Source organism: Exophiala mesophila (genome assembly GCF_000836275.1).
Source record: "Exophiala mesophila strain CBS 40295 unplaced genomic scaffold supercont1.5, whole genome shotgun sequence".
Taxonomy (NCBI): Eukaryota; Fungi; Ascomycota; class Eurotiomycetes; order Chaetothyriales; family Herpotrichiellaceae; genus Exophiala; species Exophiala mesophila.
The window spans coordinates 2,253,271-2,273,004 of NW_015622508.1; the positions used below are offsets into that span (position 1 = coordinate 2,253,271).

The following is a 19,734-nucleotide window of genomic DNA, read 5'->3' on the forward strand; positions in this document are numbered from 1 at the left end:
TTCCACTCAAACTTGAACCTCAACGTGTGTCCGCTCCGGTGTATACAGAGTCGTGGGCAAAGACGAAAAGGACCATCTGAGAGACAATTCCTCTATTCAAGGTCGACAGAATACATCAAAACCCTGTCCCAAGCGCCGTGGTGTCTCGCAAGCTGTCCAGCTTTAACAGTCCAACATGTCTAATGACGGGGCTCAGGCCGACAACTATCTAAGTCAGATCCGCGAGGTACTTCAGGCTGCATCGGCCCACGATCTCCAGGCCTTACGACGTTATACAAGGGACTACAGTTTCCCCGACTGCAAAGTGGTTGATGTTCAAGACCCCGCCTCAGGTCAATCACCCTTGCACGCAGTCATTTACTCTTGCGCATCTCTGACAAATGGAGAAAGCCTACCCTCGAATTCTAAAGAGGACACAGGGTCAGAGGCTGTCAGGTTCCTCTTGGAGCATGGAGCGATTTGGAATCAGTTGGACAACAACAATGAAACTCCGGGCTGTGTCGCTTACAGGCTGGGCTTGGAGTCGCTGTATCAATTAATGGTGGATGCGGGAGTACGTGCAGAAATGCTATTGAGTCGACTCGACGATTACGAGAGGCTCGAAGACGGCGATGAAGAGCCCGAGGACGGCGATGAAGAGCCCGAGGACGAGCAAGATCTCCCGGCTGGGCCCAATGATGATATAGCCGTTGAAGCCGCTGAGATGGGGCGGCCAGATGTCGACAGTTCCACCTACCTTTCCTCTGAGCTGTCATTCAGTGGAAGAATGCTTCTGGACGAGCAGCAGAACGGTGTAATGATGGCTTGGGAGAGCGATATCATGCTCAAGTCTGCCAATGCTCTGCTGACTCGTCCGGACCTGCGGATTTTGAACATCGGTTTTGGAATGGGGATCGTTGATACCCACATACAGAACCACCCAAACAAACCTTCAAGTCATCACATTATCGAAGCTCACCCTGAAGTTCTTGCTTCATTGCAGAGTCAAGGGTGGCAGGATAAACCTGGTGTGGTTGTCCACGCCGGCAAATGGCAGGATGTGCTGCCTCAGCTGATTACAGAAGGCCATGTTTTTGATGCCATCTACTTCGACACATTTGCTGAATCCTATGCGGACTTCCGCGACTTCTTTTCGGAGCAAGTTATTGGACTCCTTGACCAAGAAGGGCGATGGTCCTTCTTCAACGGGATGGGAGCCGACAGACAGCTCAGTTATGATGTCTACCAGAAGGTTGTCGAATATGATCTCTTCGAAGCCGGTTTCGATGTAGAATGGGAGAGCATGGCTCTCCCCAAGCTCGACAAGGAATGGGAAGGTGTCCGGCGAAAGTACTGGAATGTCGATGAATATCGCCTCCCCGTCTGCAGATTCATGGACTAGGAACATTTGAACCAATAAGTCGGTCTGCTCCTGTACACTGGATCTACAGCAAGCAAGTCCTCCTCACACGTGGTCGTCGGTCTATCGTTGGCCGAGAACTGGGCACACTGGCGGTCCATCTACAAATTCCCCGCATTCACTTCTCCTCGGTGGACGACGACCGACGATGCTCCAAGTCTTTCTCCGCGCATCCGGTGAGGAGATTTACGACACAACGGTTAGCTGCAAAGGCGGCCGCGGATTCCAGATTCATATATGGTGGGCGGAGTCCAGGTGCCGCGAATGGTAGAAGGAACATTTTACCTCTCGCCAGCGTGGCACTAAAACCCCTCCCTCCACCTCCGATAAGTAGAGGTGATCTTCCACGATGAGCAAACGAACAGCTATTGTAACAGGGTCGAGCAGAGGGATGTACGTTCATCAGCTCTACAGCCGTGTCTAGTTCACCCGTGCAGACTGACAGGTCCAAGTGGTGAAGCGATTGTTCGACGACTAGCTCAAGAAGAATACCGCGTAACGGTCAACGATGTTGCTGCCAATCAAGCCGGTATCGAAAAGCTCGTCAACGAGCTGAACGAGAAACATGGACAAGGCACTGCCATTGGCGTTGTAGCAGACGTGACCTCGTCAGAGCAGGTCCAGAGTCTGATCCAGCAGTCTGTGGAGAAGCTAGGCGATCTCACGGTCTTTGTGGCCAACGCAGGAATTGCCCAAGTCGCCCCAGTACTTGAAATCTCAGACGAGGATGTGCAGAAAATGTTCAATGTGAACTTTGTGAGTCAGATGCTCAACCATGTCATCGAGTCATAGAAGCCGGCAATTGGCTGACTGAGGTCGCAATGGATAGATGGGTGTTTGGCTTTCCTACACTCATGCAGCAAGGCAAATGATCAAGCAGGGGCCTGTGCCCGAAGGTTCAAGTGGCTACAAGATCCTCGGTGCAGCCAGCATCGTCGCTTTTAAACCGTTTCCGCTGCTTGCACACTACAGTGCCAGTAAATGGGCTGTGCGAGGATTGACACAGGTGTTTGCAATGGAAATGGCCAAGCACAAGATCAATGTCAATGCTTATGCGCCAGGAATCGTGGGAACGGCCATGTGGGATTTGATCGACGAGAAACTGGGCGAGACTGAGGGCAGAGCAAAAGGAGAATCGGTCAAGAAGTATTCGTCCGAGTTGACAGCATTGGAAAGAGTCAGTGTGCCTGATGATGTGGGTGGTCCTGTGGGAGGCTTCTTGTGCTCCAAGGATGCTGAATTCATCACGGGTCAAACGATTGTCATTGATGGTGGCATTGTTTTCACTTGATCACAGGGACACGGGTATTGACTTGTCTACGTAGTCAAGCGTCTGACCTTTTTACCTGCCCTAAATACATATGTGAATCTCAGCATCTTCCATGAGCCCTCAAACACTGTCCATCCACAAACCGAACCTCGTTGCAAGAGCGACCAGTTGCCCCCCTAGATTGTATTGCTCGAAACAGCATCTTAAGCAGGCTGACCTTCTCCCGATTTTGGTGGATAAGTCTTTCCATCAACCTCACGTGTAGGTTTGCAAGTGCACCTGTCCTGTTCTGGAATGGAGTCCATGACCGAGGGAATATGATTCCCGCAGCCCCACCAGGTGGACTTTTCTACAGCAAAGTCAGAATAGAGATCACCACAGGCAAAAGGTATGGTGGAGAAGAGTGAAGCTGCAGGAAGATGCCCTATGTTTGCGAAAGAGCTGAACTTACGACAGGTTGGACAGGTTCTCTTCATACACATTGTGGCGATTGGCTGATGAATGAATTGAATATATTTACTTGAGAGGGGAAGAAATTCAAGACACCTCTAGGGATTTTGTTGACTGGGTATCAGACAGATTTGGTAGTGCTATGGTCTTGTTTGATGTTGGCGATTGAATGACTCGAATGATGTTCTTATCTTATTGAGAGAATTCAAGATGACAACTTGAGATCCGTGGATTAGTATTCAAGAAATAGAACAAGATAGAACTACCCCGCCACAGCTGTCAGGTTCTCTAGAATCTAAACCCCGAGGTCGCCGATTACCAAAGTCCCCACTGGTGGTGAACTTGTGGTTACCTGAGATGGAGATTATAACTCTACCAAACCATTTTGACCAAAAGACGTCAAGTGTGAATGAAAGTATTTGAAGCTCGTGCATGATCCTTTCCATGATCGCTCAGTTTGCAACCAGTGCCACCAGCGCCACTGGTTGTCCATACCAGGCGTACAAAGACAAGCGTATCTCCTAGTCATTTTTGTCACCCTTTGACCGGTATGCTTCTGTCTAAAGAGCCAAACTACAACTTAGACAAGGTTCTGATCTGTCATGTATTCAACAGTGGCCTGAATCAAATCCTGGAGGTGAGTGATAAACCCTTGGATGGGAACGACATGCACGTGACAGAGTGATCCATGTCTCATGTCTTACTCTTACTCCACCGTATATCTTCTACACTTGTGCTCCATATAGCCCAACGTAGACATTACTTTTGTTCTCTATAGTTCGACGTAGACATCGCTTGGCATATCTCAAACCTCCTCCGCATCAAAACAAGTCAACCTTTAGCGGCACTCACAACATCTAACAAGATCGACGATTCAAAGACTTTTGCCATTGGTATCACTATCGAATTTTCCATCAAATTCAGCTTGATCAAGAAAGGGAAAGGCTACACATACACACAGACACACACACTGGAAACGCATGCCTAGCGCGCAAGACCATCTCTAGTCCCGTAGTGTAGCTGTTTTACCTACCCTTTCTGTGATCTTTGCTCAACAAGAGACAGGTCAGATCAGAGCACAGCAACCCACCCAGCCATCACAGACCACAGAGCAGCACCCTCTGGTCCCCGCGGGTCTTGTTGAAGTTTGGATCGGTCACCATCATTCTGGCATCCTGGCATCCTTTAGATCAAAATGTCTTTCACCGACGAAGCTCTAAAAGCAAAACTTTCCACCTTGAACGAAACTCAAGATAGTATCGTCTCAGTTTCGCAATGGATTATGTTCCACAAGTAAGTCTGGCCTGTCCGTTGAATCGGTGAATCGGTCCATTGATCTTTTGGACCATACCCCAACCAAATCTTTCACTAACACGAGCCCTCCTTTAGGAGACATGCGGATCGCATTGCTCATTACTGGCTGACTCGACTCCGCGACTCACCACCCGCCAAGCGTCTCAACTTCATCTATCTCGTCAATGACATTGTCCAGAATGCCCGAGCTCGCAAACGACCCGAGTTTCCAGATGCATTCTCTCCACTGATGCCAGAAGCCATTTCCACCGCCTATCGATCCTCTCCACCAGAGATCCAGTCCAAAATCCGTCGAGTCGTCGAGGTCTGGCGCACGCGCAACGTCTTTGACCCCCAGACGCAGGAAGCCATCGAAGCACGAATCGACCAAGTCGACAAGTCCAAGGGATCTAGCGGCAAGAAGACACTGATGGGACAGTCTTTATTTAGCTCCAACTCCTCCACCGGAATGCCCAAGGAGCTCGAAACCCTGGCACCTCTCCAGGTCGCTGTGACTAAAGAAACCATCTCAGCACGCCCTGCCATCGACGCTGCGCAAAACGAATACGTCAAGCTTAACGATCCTGATGTCACTTTGCCTAGTCCGCCAGTACATGCAGCTCGGTTGTCCAGTCTGATCAAATCCCTTGCAGCAGCAGAATCTTCGGTATCCGCTAGCATCAAAGCTCGCAAAGCCCTGATTGCCGACCTCGAACGAATTCTGGACATCAACAAATCTGCGCTGGCAAAAGACGAGCAGACTCATTTGGAGCTTCATAGTCGTAAGATTAGCACCGAGGCCAAGAAACGCGAGGTCGAGGATGGAATCATCCGTGGTTTGTCGTCCGTTGAACCCGACACCAACCATGCCGGCAACAACAACAACAACGACGAATACAATCCTGTTGACGGACTGCGATCACCACCACTCAACGACAACGGCCACGGCAGTAACAACGAATTCAACCGTCCGGAAATCGAGGCACTGACACCCGAGGCTGATCAAGATCTGGAAGAACCAGACGGTTATGATCCCAATGCATCTCTAACCTCATTCTCGCAAACCAGTGCACAACCGCCGTCATCATCAACCACCCCCAATCCCATTATTCCCAACAACCCCGCCGTCTCCGCCGCACTAGCTCGTTTCGCCGGATTCAACAGCGGCGATCTAGACTTGAGTTCCATTGCCGACAATGCTGGCGGATACAACCCATCTCAAAGCTCACCGACCTTGGCAGGAAACACGACTTCATCTATGCCGGTAATGAACTCCAATAGCTTACGCATGCGGTCTTCAAGCGGTAGTCCTGGCGTCAACGGCGGCGGAAGTAGCGGCTATGGCGCAAAACGTCGGAAACTGAGTCATGGCGCTGAAGAGGAGATGGTGCCCGATTTTGGAGAAATGGGTATGGAAGGTTTTGGTGGTGCCGGTGATGAAGCTGTCTTGACTACTTTGGATGAAGACGTGGATGAACTTATTCGGCAAGGACGAGGGGATTCCTAAAAAAGGAGAGAAAATGAAAGCCCAAGGTCCTCGGGGGCTTTGGAGCCTGTATTTCAGTAAGTGTGGGATCAAGTTATCTTGGTGCCTGGGTTGGTCAGGGAGTGCGAGAAAGGAGGAAGAAGGTCAAGAACATTCTTTTCCCCAAAGGCATGAGTCAGTGCTGGGATAGCTCAATGTATGTATTATCATGGCAAGGTATTGTCCATTACGGATCGATATCTCTTGTCCTCGTTCCCCTTCTTGTCTTATGAATGAGTACTTTTTCATCTTGTTACTCCCTCATACAATGAAGATTGCCCGACCTGATAAGGAGCACTACAAATACAAGCTCAGGGGTTTACCATCATAAAACGGGTCGTAGGATTACGTTTCTCGTTTTAGAAGCTCGTGCGGAGTCGATTGAGGGCCGAAGCAGAGATATCACAATCTTGAGGGCACTTTGACTCCCACCGCCGGTCGCCATTGGTGAGCTTCTATGGAACAAGCTCGAAAATTGATCCCCTTTTGACTGAATCCCACAGACAACATCAATCTCGGGCGGAGGTTTGCCATGTTCGTTCCATTTTCATGACCCCACAGATGAAGCTGACGGAATGATGGAGAACGTTGTCGTGTCAGGGACAATATCCCTTTTGGATCAAATGTAGCTGACGACTTCCTTCATGGAGGTCTGTGGTAGAGCACAATCGTGATAGCTGGGTTCCCCTTTAAGTGGTCATCGACATGGGTACTTTAGTAGTCGATGAAAAGACTCAAATGTAGTCAGGTTTGTCGTGAGTATTTCGTGAGTACGTAGCAGGCTGAAGCAGCGGTGGTGTTCAGGTCGTAGGTCGTTTGAAAGGATGAGCTTCAGTATTCAAGACCCACTGGTCCAAGCTGATGACATCGGTGTCACTGAAGATCAAATAAAAATACTTCAAAGTCTCAGCCAACCAAAAGCTCTCCATTCTATCACTTTTCTCCGTCACAGCTTTCCGAACATCGTGCACTGCCGCGTTGGCAATGGGAGTTCTGGTCTGACGATCAATCGCTTCGAACATTTTCCAGGCACTGTCGAGAAGCTTTGTGTCACCGGTGATGCGATATAAGATGAAGATTGATTCAATGGCTTCCGGTCGGAGAATGTATCTGTTGTCGGTATGGTCTGTAAAGCCTGGGAAAAGAGGTTTCTCCTTGGCGAGATACTTCCCGCGTTCGGTGACGGACATCTGCTCTGTTTGTTGAGTTGCAGAAAATCGGCTCGCAATGGCTTTGTACCATCTCTCCTCGTCCCAGTCGCATTTTCCTGCAGGGGCCTCGTTGACGCCGATCTGACAAGATGTCATGTAGAATGTCTCCGGCATCAAGCCTGAGGGCATGGCAGAGTAGGCCCAGATACAGCCGTCTACTAATCGTCTCGCTACCGAGAGATCGTAGGGTCGATCGAAGATTTTGGCCGCCATACCTACCATGCCTCCAACGAAGCAAGCTAGGTGCTGTCCATGAGGCTCCAGGTTGGAGATGGGAAGTGTGTCCATGTTGGTGAGTTGCGCATTCCCACTAAAGAGGATATCGTGGTTGTCCGGAACCATTGGTCTGAAGAACAAATATCTCTTGGCTGCCTCGATGGCTTCTTCGTACATTTTGCGGTACTTGTTGTCTCGACCTCCTAGCATCAGCCACTCTTTAGGAAGGTATTCATAGGTAGAATCAGCCATGCCTCCCAATGTGAAGTGATTGTAGTCGAAAGAGAGCGCTTTGGCATCGACCAAAGTAGGCCACAAACCAGGAAGAATAGTCTTGTTCTGCCAGAATTCGAGCTCTTCGGAGATTCTTGCCACCAGGTCATAATATTTGGCATCACCAGTCAGTTGGCTCAGGCGGGTGAATTCAACCGTCATGCTTCCCAGTTCAGCAAGGAGGGTCATGGTGCTCGGTTCAGCGTTACCACCAAGTGCGGTATTCTTCCACGCCCAACGTGTCATTGGCATGTGAGTCGGGGTGTCAAAGGCCGAGTAAAGAATCTCGCCGAGTTCAGCGGCTTTGGTCAACAAGACCGGGTACTTGCCCTCGGACAGGTCGTATGCCGCCAGCAAGCCGCCCATGTATCGAATTGTGGTTTCGAAGATATTCAGGACCTCCTCTTCATTTGTAGTGAAATCGATATCTTTAACCACGTTGACACAATGTTCAAAGTCCTTATAAAACCCCATGATCCATAATGAATCCATTGAATCGACCAAAGTAGCACCCCATCCTCCAAAACTCGAGCGATAGGCACCACTGAGAGGGGCAACCTCATCGCGAGTCCAGGCATGTGTCTTGTATCCATTCCAAGCATGTGCAAATGCATCTTTGACAGCCAGTTGTCGTTTCGCTTTGAGCGCCTTTACATCGGCAGACTCAGGGTGTTGGGTAAAGTCGTACTGAATAGGTGGGATTTTGGGCAAGGTCCCCTTGGGAAGATCGCGATAGCCAGCGACAGGGTATTTCTCGGGGTGTTTGACCCAGTGGATTTGAGTATTATTGATTCCCGGTTGGACGATGGGGCTTTTGGGCCAAAGAATGAGATAGTAAACGAGGCTGGTGAAAATAATGGCTGGCATAAGCCATATTCTTTTGATGCGCAGCATTTTGGATGCGATGAGGATATGGACCGATCTGAACAGGTAGTATTGTAGTCGGGCTTCGTTCAGAAGTGATTTTTGAGAAGCATTTCTCTAGATTCGAGGATATGGTGGAGAGTGTAGGTTCGGTAATCACTTCCAACCTATCTAACACATCAGTGTGGACAACGAGGTGTCATCTCACTGTCGTCTAACAGGTCTTGTCACCGCTCAATATAGATGAGCCTGTGAAACGAGACTGGTCGTGATTGGGGGCGGGAATCGAAGGGGCCGAGGGGCCAAGTTTCAAAGACGACACGACAAAGACACGACACCAAGTCTTCAGTACCTGAAGTTTACGGTAGTAGTCGATTATGTCTACGGCCACCAAATGTTTCACAGGGTTGTTGACAGTGCCTCGATTTGGTCCAAGTACAGAAAGTTTAGTTAAAAGACTGGGCCCCTCGGGCTTCCCCGCACGCCTAGGGGATCCCATTTGTCCAGGGTACATCAGGCGTCGGCCTCCCCTGCAGGTACAGACCGGGAGGCTACTGAGAAACGGAATGTTATCGAGCACTAAAGGTACCTTACGCAGGAACCTACCCCAGGACCGAGGAGACCTACAGCTGGGGTTTATTTTTTCTTACCGCAGTCTGGCCCCTCGTCCCTTGCCATTTCATCATAACCTCTGATCCCAAGTATCAGGAGTACAACTTCCAACTCAGCATGCTTCCACCATGTCAATCACTGGGTAAGCAATCTAATCCTTTCACGCACCATACAAAGCAAACCCTCTTCAGACCATACACTGACCATACACTGACATGCCGTACCAGGCTCTTCTTCCTGCCCGTGCTGGCCAACCAACCCTCCCCATCCTCCAGTTTAATCTCCCACATCTCGCGCTCACAGACAGCACAACCACTTCCAGCATTTTTCCTCGACCATCGACTCTTTGTCGACACATCGTCTCTATTACCAAATGCAGACCCATCTCTCCGCCGCTTCACCAGCATCCTAGCCCTCTCACACACATCCGCAATCGCTTACCTAGGAACATCCCCGCCTCGAGATGCATCCAAACCCCCCGCCGCCGCCGCCGCCGCCGACAAAGAACAGCAAAGCCAGACATCGACACCTACGATAATCACTATACCCTCGTCGGCCACCGAGTCATTCACCCAACTAGTCGGCACGAAACTCCAACCTCAATGGGCACATAGACAGTCCCTGGTTGTTGAAAATGGCACATCCCTCTCTATGAATAAAGGCGAATGGATAGTTCGTATTGGCGACGTCAAGATCCCGAGTCGACAAAACCAGGCCGGGCCTAATCTGCGAGGCACGTTGATTGAAGTGTCTCGTGGTGTCGATGCGTCTACAGAATTAAAAGAAGGGTCCTTATTGACACAGGAAGACGAGTTATTGATCCGCGAATTTCTCGCTTCTCTCATTCAAGAAACTGGTGTCAAGTTGGAACAAAGTCGAGCCATGTTTCGAAGAATCGCCACCGGGACTGGAGCAGGAGTCGGAGCAGATGTCGTGAGGCCGCTTGATCAACCTGACTTTGCACTGGCTGCGCTCTACATGGACATGCTTAGAGGGTCGAGGGGTTGAAAGGGCCCGGGCCACTGCCGACTTTTCATTCCACGAATAGCCTTTGGTGGACGGACGATCAGAATATTGAGCCTGTGTCCTTGGTGGCAGTCCAGAAACAGGACATCAACCTTGACTGGATGCCAAATACTGCCTAGTTAGCAGAACAGGCGCCATGATGTTGCTAACAAACTCCACGGGAAGCGGAAGGAGGGCGGCCCTTGACAGCTGGGGTAATGGCCCGCCAACTGAGGGCGTTGGCTCTTCTATCAGAGAGACGAAATATACAATGCGACTTCAGGGTCCCGCTCCCCGCCGCACACCAGCTATCGTTTCTCCAGGGAGCCACAGTGGGCAAACTGTCCAAGAGTCCGACGACGAGGTATCCAGAACCTAGGCTAACTCCCGAGTTGTGCAACTTGATCACACTCTTCCAACTTGCAAACTCATTGGTATATTAATATGCCTCCATTGTCCAAAGTCCTAGGCTAAAAAGTCGATATTGTGTATCTTATGTACAAGCTGCTCTACACAAGGCGTAATGACATGAACCGCAAGGTTCCAGATTGACAATTGATCGCTTGCACCCTCCCATGCTCTAATTTGATAACTTTCTTCCTCAAATGCGAGGACACAGAACATGTGCGCCTGTCCCATTGATCCTGTGGTGGTTCTATTCGGTCCAACCACAAGACCCCCAAGTATCCAAACACCATACCAACGGAATTCCCTTGAAGACGCCTCGCCATGCAAGTTTGAGGCATGACAAGAAAAATGATGTACCCTTCCAAGCCGTCTGTCGAAGAATCGAGATTCCGGGGTGGTGATTTTACAAAAGTGAGTCGACCAGAGTCGTGACAAGTCATCAGTGCCACTTATTCACCAGGTCTCGGCAATATATTGCCCTGATGCCTTCTTTTCATTCCAAAACTCCTGAGCCTCGTCGTGGTTGAGTTTGCCCTTCGCCATGGCAACATCGACGAGTGCCTGTTCCACGCCCTCTCCCATGCCCTTGCTGCTACCGCAAACAAAGACTCGGCCATCGATGGCGTTGATGATAAACCACACCAAATCGGCCTGTGCACGAACCTCCTCTTGGACATATCTGCCCTCACCACGGCGTGACTGTACAACTTTCTTGACCTTGTCTTCATGCACGCCCCAGTCGCCCGAGTAGAGCTCGTCCAGTAGGCTGTCTCTGACACCTTGAAGAACCCACACTTTGTTTGCACAATTTGCCGACTTGAGTCTCCGATGGACAAACCCTCGGAATGGTGCGACACCAACGCCAGCCCCGATCAGAAGCATTGGTCCGTCTGAGACAAATTCTCGCGCCAAGGGATTGGCCATCAAGCCGCGAAACATGGGCACCCTCAGGTCGAGGTCTCGTGGGTTCTTGCCCTCTTTCTCCGCCTGAATAAACTGTTTTGCGAGACGCTCCAGGAAGCCGGAGCCGACGCCGGTCCGTGTTCCTGTGGCGTAATCATCACTTTCATGGACAGTGACTGCGATTTCAATCAGACGTCGTTTGGTTGTTCCATCCTTGAGATAAGAGACCATGGGATCTTGGGAGAGTGAATAGAACCGAGGCATCAGCTGGTTCAATAGACTCATGATGTGGTCTAGAGGTGGGTTGGTGGAGGGAAAGGCATCAAGAAGTTGGAGGATTGTGGTATATGGCCCGGTTCGTAGGTCGCAGAAGGTTGCTTGACCCTGAGCCGAGCTCAGGTAGGTCAAGATCATTTTCTCGTGTTCGTTTTCAGCATGTTCGGCCATGAGTCTGAACAGCTGTTTCGTTGGTGGGTAGCTTTGAAGGTCAGAGCACCACGTCAAAAGCTCCCTTCGTGTGGTCACGAGCTCTCTGGCTTCCTCTTCACCCCAGATTGTAGGCCATCTGCCGCCGAGCGTCTGCAAAAGGATCGGTTTGTCTCGAACAAAGTTGGGGACGCCCAGTCGGTCAAAAACAGCGTCTACCAAGGCGAGCGAGTTGGGTGCGCAGACGCCAATGGCGCCACCGACCACAAAATCAACATCACCGCTTTCCTTGGGGTAGTCAGTAACGTCAATGTCGAAATGGTATGTTCTTTTTTCAGCACCAGCTTTGGTCAATTCGCGGGTGTGGAACAAAGGAGCAGAGAAGACCTCGAAGGGTGGGTGAGGAGTAACAAATGTGGGTGGATGTTTGAGAAGCTCTGGAGGGTTTTTCTTGTTGTCGGCGACTTGCCTCTGCTTCGGGGTCGCTGAGGTTAAGGATTGAAATGAGACGGTCTTGGTGGGAAGCTCGACGAGTTCGGTCAGTTGGCTGTCCAAGCTCAAAGGGCCCAGCGTCAATTTGAGGCTTCGATAAGCAGCGTTGTCAGGCTCTTTGACAGGATTCTCGGTGGGATCGGGGCCGGAGGTTTTTAACTCCTTCAGCATGCAGCAACCTCCACCACAGCAGGCCTTTTGAATCATCGTGGTGGCGCTTCCACGCTCACCAAGGAATTTCCTGGCATCTTCAGAGTCTTGAGAAACGAGCAAGGTTGATGCACGTCGCTTTCTCGGTCGTTCCTTGCGAGAGGCTCGCTTGGGGAGTTCATCAAGTGAATCGTCGGACTGATTTTCTGTGATTGGTGTGTTAGGTCTGGTGTCGATACTTGATGCGTCATCCGAGTATTCGGCGGTGTTTGTCGTCATGATGGATGAATGGGATTGGCTCAGTTGCGAGGCGCTGGAGGAGATTTGCTTTGAAACCGCTGGCTCTTCGGGGATGGGATTTTCAGGATGTGAGGTTGCGGTCTCTGGGACCGGCTTGTGTGAGGTTGTTATGGGTTGAGGTGAAGACATGGTGATGGATTTTGGTCTGGAGGTGGTTGCGGGGCTTGAAGAAGACATGATGTTAATTTTATTGTATGGCTTTAGGTTTGAAAAGCCATGGAGTCGATAATAGAATAGACGACGAGGGAAGAATGAGAGCATTTGGCAGCATTACCAAATAACGAAATCGACTGCGCCAAAAAGTATATGGGTTGCAACCGCATCGGGAATTGGGAAGGTGGGATGGAGTTGGGCAGAGTGCAAAACTTACGGAAGGTGCTCGTGATGATGATGTAAAGTGCGGAATCTGGGCTCGGCTAGTTGGGGTTGAATGTCGGTCAACTGCCACACTGCGCCCCCAAGCGTGAGTCTTTTCCTGGGCGGAAAGTCACCGGTGTGTCTGACGAGCTTCTTGTCTTGAAAAACTGTGGCTCAGCACCATACAGCTTGGGATATCTATACCAGAGTTGCTGACATGAGGAAGGTGGCAACAACAAGGACGAGTACAAGGACGAGGGAAAGAGAGGTGAAGGTGTTGAGGAGGTTGACCGTGTAGAAGATTGAAAAGATGGAAAGGTCGGGAGAGAGCGGTATTTCCACAGGACGGGCACGGACAACCTGGGCTGGGGACTTGTGGTGTCACTTTGGGCCTGGCTCGGTGCCGGTTATCGGCTCTGGCCAAGGTTTTGGGAGATCGGGGGACAGGATGGCAAAGTCAAGCTTGCAGACGGGGAAGTATTTCCAGTGGCCCCGGATAGGGTCTCTTGTACTTGTTAGAAGATGGAAGATGGAGAAGCCCGTTATCCTCAAACCGTTTCAAAATTCATCGGGGAACGAACGGCTTGAAGGGGAATGGGATCGTACGAGGGAAACTACAAAATAAAGGTGCAGGTGGCGGATGATGGATTTGGTGGGGAAAGGAACACCTGATGGAAGAATAATATCAATTAGGTACCGAATACCCAGCCGGGCCACGCAACGAACTGATTTCTATGGCCAACTCCGATGCCCGGGCCCTTTTCTTCCGGGGACTAAAGTTCACGTTTTTCTTATCAGATCAAAATGAACCCCACCATCACTTGTTTGAGGATCGAAGTTCCCAACCACCGAAATGATCATACTTGATTGCTATTAGAAGAATAACGATTGACAAGATTCTACGAGCACACAGCCACGAATCTTTGACGAATTGTATTCAAAACCCCTTTTCAGGATTCATGGCTCATCAGGGGCTCAGCTCCACGATGAGCGTGCGATTTCGGAGTGTGTGGAGCCCAGGTGCCAGGTCTCGTTGCTGTGGATGTTGACTTTGACAGGGCCAAACTGATGAGGCATGGGCGTATATGGAGTCTCCTGAACAACAATCACTATGGATTGTAGCATCAACTTGTGAGAAGGCATCCTTGGACAAGTACGAAGCATCGGACAACAGAGATGAAGAGACTATGTCAAAAAGAAGTTCTCGCTCGGCAAGGAGAACCATTGAATGGTTCATGCCGTACCAAAGAACAGGGAATTTAGGGGCCAGAACTTGTCAACATTACTTTGGTTGATCTGCGCTCTGCCTTAAGGAGCAGTTGATTACCAAGTCTTCTAGATGGGACTGGTCCTTAATCTTCGTAACACCCTTGCTCAGCTTCGTCAGCTCCGACCCCGGATCCCATATCATTGATCGCCTGTCATGTCATCGACGCAAGTCTGGCACAATCATCTTGGGAGAACAAGCACGACAAAGTCAAAGGTTGACCGTCTGTCTTGTCGCGTTCAAACCAATGAACATGAGCCTTGTCATCCCATGGTTGCACCAGGTTGAGCCCCACCAAGACTGTGCTGACAGCCCAAAGAATCAGAGTTGTCATCTAATCTAATCCTGATCAATCTGTTTGTTACCCCTCAGAATTATTAGATTTGATCTGATCAAATATCGCATCTAATCTGATGGGAGATACAGTTTTGTACGCTCCTCTTTTCTGCTGCACTCCAGCTACTACTGCAGGTCGGTGGCCTGTCTGCCAACTCACTTATCGAGATCCCAACGGGGCATGTCATGCAACATGCCAAAAGAAGACACCTATGGCTTTGTGTAACCACGCTTACCCCACAACGTCGCACCACCGGTGGATGAACTGACTACTCGTACAATAGCACCGTGCCTACAACGGGGAAAAGTCGTGACATCAAACCTCAGCCGCAAGCCCGTTTCTAGAGGTGTCGTTGATTTTTATGTACCCCAACTATTTGCTAAGAGCCTCATTTTCAGTGCCAACGAGGAATGATTATGCAGTCCTTCAAAATAGCAATTTTTGTTCAGTTTTTGTTCAATTTTGGTCACGCCTACTCTAGTATATTTTGCTGGTTCCAACACCGGCTCCGTCCTCAACCACGGACTCCGTGCTCCGGGACCTCCCGCCGTGTTCTCTCTGTCTCCTGACATGACAGGCCATCCCTGGTAGAGTACGTCACGTGACATCACAACAACCCTGCGATAAACGAGTTTTGATGGAGGAGGTCGTGGTTGCCACTAATTACGTGTCTGGTCGACTTACTACTGGCTAGGCTCGAATTTCATACTTGGGCATCGGGAGAGGGGTTTTCAAGGGAGCCTTGTGGACGGATTCAAGACTCCATCATTCTCGAAGGCAGCGGCGATTGCTGAAGTCGAAAATGAACTTCTAAGTACTTAAAACCATGTGCTATTAAGAGATTGTTCAGAGTAGCTAGATTCCACATGCAAATGATGCTCGGTCCAATTCCACTTCCACATGTCCATGCATGTGTCTTTTGGACTTGCAGGAACTGAATCAAAGCTCTCCTGGCCCAAGCTTCAAAGGACAACAACCACGTGACCACATGGCGTTCGACACCTCCACATGATGCCTCGACTTCAGAAGCCTGGACATGTGTCTTGTTCTCGATGTGCCTATGGATCCCTACAGTGAGTGTAGTCGAAAACCTGCAGGAAATTGAGAGGGCTAGAAGTGAGTCTGTGGCTGAAATCGAGACCTCACAGTCTCAAGCAGACTTAAGGGGTAAGGAGGTAGGTAGTACTTGTAGATGTGTATTTGTAAGTGATCAATGACTAATACACATCATGCCTCAACTTGAATGTCTTTACATCCTAATTCATGTATGTTACACAACCAAGCGGTATCTTTCCACCCTGAAGCTTTTTGGGGTGCCCAATAGTGTCTTTTGACGGAGGGAGGGGAAGCACTTAGAGCCCACATTATAATGCCATTGTGAAGCAGGGTAAGCAGGGTGGCCTGGGTGCACCCAGGTTGGCTTTTTAGGTTAGAAAGTCATCGAGCCGTGAAAGTATGTTTTGGGATCGGATGCCACAACTGACGTAAGCTCTCGGCCGGGGGCCGTTGACTGACAACTGACAACGGAAAGCGGAAGCGGGGTTGGACAGGATATGGGTCCTTGGGCCATGCCTGATATGTATGGGGACAGCGTGGAAGCGGATGGGAAAACGACCTTGCAGACCAGACGAAGGATGCCAATGACGCCAGAGGAGGGGTGTCATTATTCTAGGAAGCCCCCTCGATCAGCCCACACTGCCCTTAGCGCCAAGGTCGAAGGGTTACAACTTGCGCCCTTGCCGCCGCCGTCGCCTGCGAGTAGTCTAGTGGTAAAGATTGCCATATGTGTACCGCAGTATCAGATTACCGTAAAGAGACAAGCGAGCGAGCCCAAGAAATTAAGCGATGCCTTGGAAGCTGAGCGCGATAGCGATGATCGACTTGTGGGAACATACTTCCGTGGTGCCCAACTATACCAACTTGGTCAAAATCCTTGACGCCCAGTGGAGCTCTCCTAGATGCGAGGGGCGATGATCAGGAATCCTTGGAATGTGATGCGGGGATGGCAGCATAAACGAACGCGTTTAGTGGTGAATAGTGAAATCCGCTAGTTTGCGAACTCCTCCATCCAGCTTGTGGATCAGCATCAAGATAATTACAATACCGAATATGGAAAAGGTCCACCAGAATCCTGCAGCAGTATCGATGAAATGATAATACTAAACTCGGATAGGTCCACCACCAATCTGCAGGTCATGGCCACCATCATTTTGCCGAATCATGTTGGCTAGGGGGGTCTTTCACATGTACTTCAAAACTGCCAACAGAGTTCGGTTATCGAAACGAGACTCAGCAGGCTGATGAACAAGAGTACGCTCATCTTTCTTGTTCTGAGATATTCTGCACGAATGCAAAGCGACGCCTTCATCTCTGGTGATAACATCTTTACCACCAACCCCCATGAGATCGAATTGCCAGCGATCAGCGTCATTCTAATTGATGGCTATAGTCTTGATTAATGTTAGCTGACCGAAATGGCTGCAGACCAACTTTTTAGTCATGCCAACCAAGTACTCAAAATGAATAGCGACCGAGGGGTTCCTCCTTTTGAGTTCTGCCGACGACCGAGGAGCCAATCTGGACTGGCCCTCTCCGAAGACGTCGGTTTCTATTGTCGTAAAGATCACAGAGGCCAACATAAAGATATGCAGTCCCCGAGCTCGCTCGACTGCCGTGACGGTCAAGAAAGTGCTACACCAACACCCGCGGATGTCGACTCCGGCCACGCTTCTCGTGGCTGTTCAACAGATATGCACAAAAACAATGGTGCCAGAATTCATCCAAGGGGCTAGGCTAAAGCTGGCACGGCAGGTCCGAAAATGAGACTTGAAAGTGGTCTGCGTCAAACTCTGAAGGGCTTAGTGTTTGCCTGTAGCCCCCTTTAGGAGCTGACAATCCCCGCTCCCGCGGTGTCTCTCTCAAAGTCTATCTCGCCTTCACCCAAAAGGCCTGACGAGATATGGAGTGGCGATCAGAGGAGTGGCGAGCACCAATGCCTGCCCCTTGTCGACAACGACCGGAATTGGCGGTGACCAGGCTCTCCAGACCCTGCGCAATGCGACGATGGCGAGAGTCAAGTCGAATCGAGGCAATAATATTCCCGACGGCGATCGTCCGTGTTGGGTTGAAATACAGCTGTAACGACCACGCGCACATTTCAGGTTCTCATGTCTACGCATAGCTTTACCCATTCTTTCACATCCACATATGCACGCTCATATGGCAATTGGCTCGGAAGACGGCTGCATCTGCCAACGCACCGTGGCGGGCGATCGTCCCTATTCTTGACCGCAAGAGAGGTTGGAACTTTCCATGCTTCCCAAGGCTGATAAACCCTTCACAGGACGAAGCAATGAATATGGGCATCAAAAGGCGACATGACTCTCATTTGTCAGACTAGTTCCTCTAGCACCTCGCCTTGACCAGTGCCATGGCCATGGCGTGACAAACATGATCATGACCCACTGCAATTTGTATCAACCATATAGACGATATGTGCAATCGGTAGGTTTGAACTCGTTTCAAGATTGCGCAAAGTTCTTGTCACGAGACATTAGGGAGGCTGACCTTACGGTGTCCAAGTACATTACTTTGATAATGGGAAGGGCCGACTGTACCTTGTCATAGAGCTGATGGTGATGCGTTGCTCCACTTTGCATTGATTTAAGGCTGTGGCCGGCTCTGGCCGGCTGTGGCCGGCTGTGTCTCGGGCGTCGCTATTGTGGATGCATCTGAAGAATGCTGATGTACTGTGGCAATTTCGACCTCATCGGAAATCGCCATGCCGGAAAATCTTTCCATTTACTACAATGGGCCAATGAATATCCCGACTCTCAATTAAAGTTGTTGAGACGGCAGCGAGCTGCTTGTCGGGTTCGTCCATGTATGGTTGACATGAGGGCAGGGGAAGGGGTTGTAGCAAGCTGCAGGTTGACTGCGGATGGGCTCAATAATAAGAAGCAGCCACGTCTAGAGTTGAGATTGGGGCCAAAGTCCCTGGCCGGCCTGCGGGAGGCTTGGATAACTGAGAAGAGCCGGTGGAGAATTAAACTTTTCATCTTGGGCACCTATAAATACATATCTTATGAGATTGAGCGCGAGTGGTGAAAGTACATGTAGCAGTCGCTTGGCTTGACTGAGGGAATCTGGGAATTGATGCTCGCTGACCGTTGCACTTCTTGACCAACCGAAGATGGTTCCACTGAGTAAGTAGAGCGAGTGCGTGGGGAATGGGAGCCAGACGGTATTGAGACGCTAGAAAAACGCGCATGAGCAGTTGCTGCAAGAGGCCCAGAAGTGCACCCCCCATCGACAATGTTGGTTTGGTCCCAAAGCCACTCGACTATTCTTGCTGAAGTCTTCAATTCGGTCGCAATAATGGCAGACACTTGCAGCTGCGGTCTTTCATTTGATGCGTCCAAAGGAGGATGCGGAAGCGAGATCATGGCGATCTCTATTGAGTGTTTTTACTGTTGCCTGTACACGCCCTGCTTGCTTGCATCTCCTCATTGCATCACGGCAAGGAGTTCCGACAATCGTCGTCTGACTCGATTTCTCTATGCACATTGGTATCCAGGATATATATTCCGGGGGGGGAGGGTGGCGTCGTGGGCGTTTGCTAACCTGTTGGAGTGTCGTTGGGCAAGCCTCAAAAGCCAAAAGAAATGAATTGGGCTCAGGATATAATAATAAAAGTATCTAATGTACCTTTTCGTATTTGATGTCAATCCACCAGTGTGCCTGTACGCGTAACTTTAAAGTTAGATGCTGGCATGACTGGTTAGGTACCTATGTAGAAGCATCGTCCGTCTTTCATGGGCGGATATGCCATGCCACGCCACGGCTGGCACTTGCCGCTCGTTACGGGGTGGTGTCTCGGCGGGGAGGGTCTAAAAGTGCTATGACGCATTTTGCATGACGCGTGCACTGATGCATACAGCAAGAAGTCGTGGTTAAGAACAGCAGGGGCGACGGCC

At 50.2% G+C, this 19,734-nt stretch overlaps 6 protein-coding genes across 7 annotated transcripts; 5 read left to right on the forward strand and 1 right to left on the reverse strand.

Annotated features, from left to right (window-relative positions):
* Positions 1-175: 175 nt before the first annotated feature.
* On the forward strand, positions 176-1,672 carry PV10_07529 (uncharacterized protein; the record flags this gene model as incomplete). The annotated part of the gene is made up of 1 exon (XM_016372440.1): positions 176-1,672. One exon carries the CDS (start codon positions 176-178, stop codon positions 1,379-1,381), a length of 1,206 nt encoding a protein of 401 aa, XP_016221772.1. The 3' UTR covers positions 1,382-1,672.
* A 76-nt stretch (positions 1,673-1,748) lies between these two features.
* On the forward strand, positions 1,749-2,696 carry PV10_07530 (uncharacterized protein; the record flags this gene model as incomplete). Its single annotated transcript, XM_016372441.1, has 3 exons — positions 1,749-1,792; positions 1,852-2,155; positions 2,229-2,696. 3 exons carry the CDS (start codon positions 1,749-1,751, stop codon positions 2,688-2,690), a joined length of 810 nt encoding a protein of 269 aa, XP_016221773.1. The 3' UTR covers positions 2,691-2,696.
* Positions 2,697-3,981: 1,285 nt separating this feature from the next.
* PV10_07531 (uncharacterized protein) lies at positions 3,982-6,166 on the forward strand. The gene is made up of 2 exons (XM_016372442.1): positions 3,982-4,412; positions 4,509-6,166. Exons 1-2 carry the CDS (start codon positions 4,315-4,317, stop codon positions 5,917-5,919), a joined length of 1,509 nt encoding a protein of 502 aa, XP_016221774.1. The 5' UTR covers positions 3,982-4,314; the 3' UTR covers positions 5,920-6,166.
* A 3,075-nt stretch (positions 6,167-9,241) lies between these two features.
* Positions 9,242-10,638, forward strand: PV10_07532 (uncharacterized protein; the record flags this gene model as incomplete). The annotated part of the gene is made up of 2 exons (XM_016372443.1): positions 9,242-9,255; positions 9,341-10,638. 2 exons carry the CDS (start codon positions 9,242-9,244, stop codon positions 10,119-10,121), a joined length of 795 nt encoding a protein of 264 aa, XP_016221775.1. The 3' UTR covers positions 10,122-10,638.
* Positions 10,334-13,752, reverse strand: PV10_07533. Of its 2 annotated transcripts, XM_016372445.1 has the most exons (2): positions 13,168-13,752; positions 10,334-12,960 (listed from the first exon to the last, which is right to left on the reverse strand). In XM_016372445.1, exon 2 carries the CDS (start codon positions 12,924-12,926, stop codon positions 10,980-10,982), a length of 1,947 nt encoding a protein of 648 aa, XP_016221777.1. In that variant the 5' UTR covers positions 12,927-12,960; positions 13,168-13,752; the 3' UTR covers positions 10,334-10,979. The 2 variants fall into 2 exon arrangements, with proteins under 2 accessions (XP_016221777.1, XP_016221776.1); XM_016372444.1 differs by having other exon boundaries at positions 10,334-13,752.
* PV10_07534 (uncharacterized protein) lies at positions 13,287-13,896 on the forward strand. Its single transcript, XM_016372446.1, has one exon. It carries the CDS (start codon positions 13,465-13,467, stop codon positions 13,777-13,779), a length of 315 nt encoding a protein of 104 aa, XP_016221778.1. The 5' UTR covers positions 13,287-13,464; the 3' UTR covers positions 13,780-13,896.
* The last annotated feature ends 5,838 nt before the right edge of the window (positions 13,897-19,734 follow it).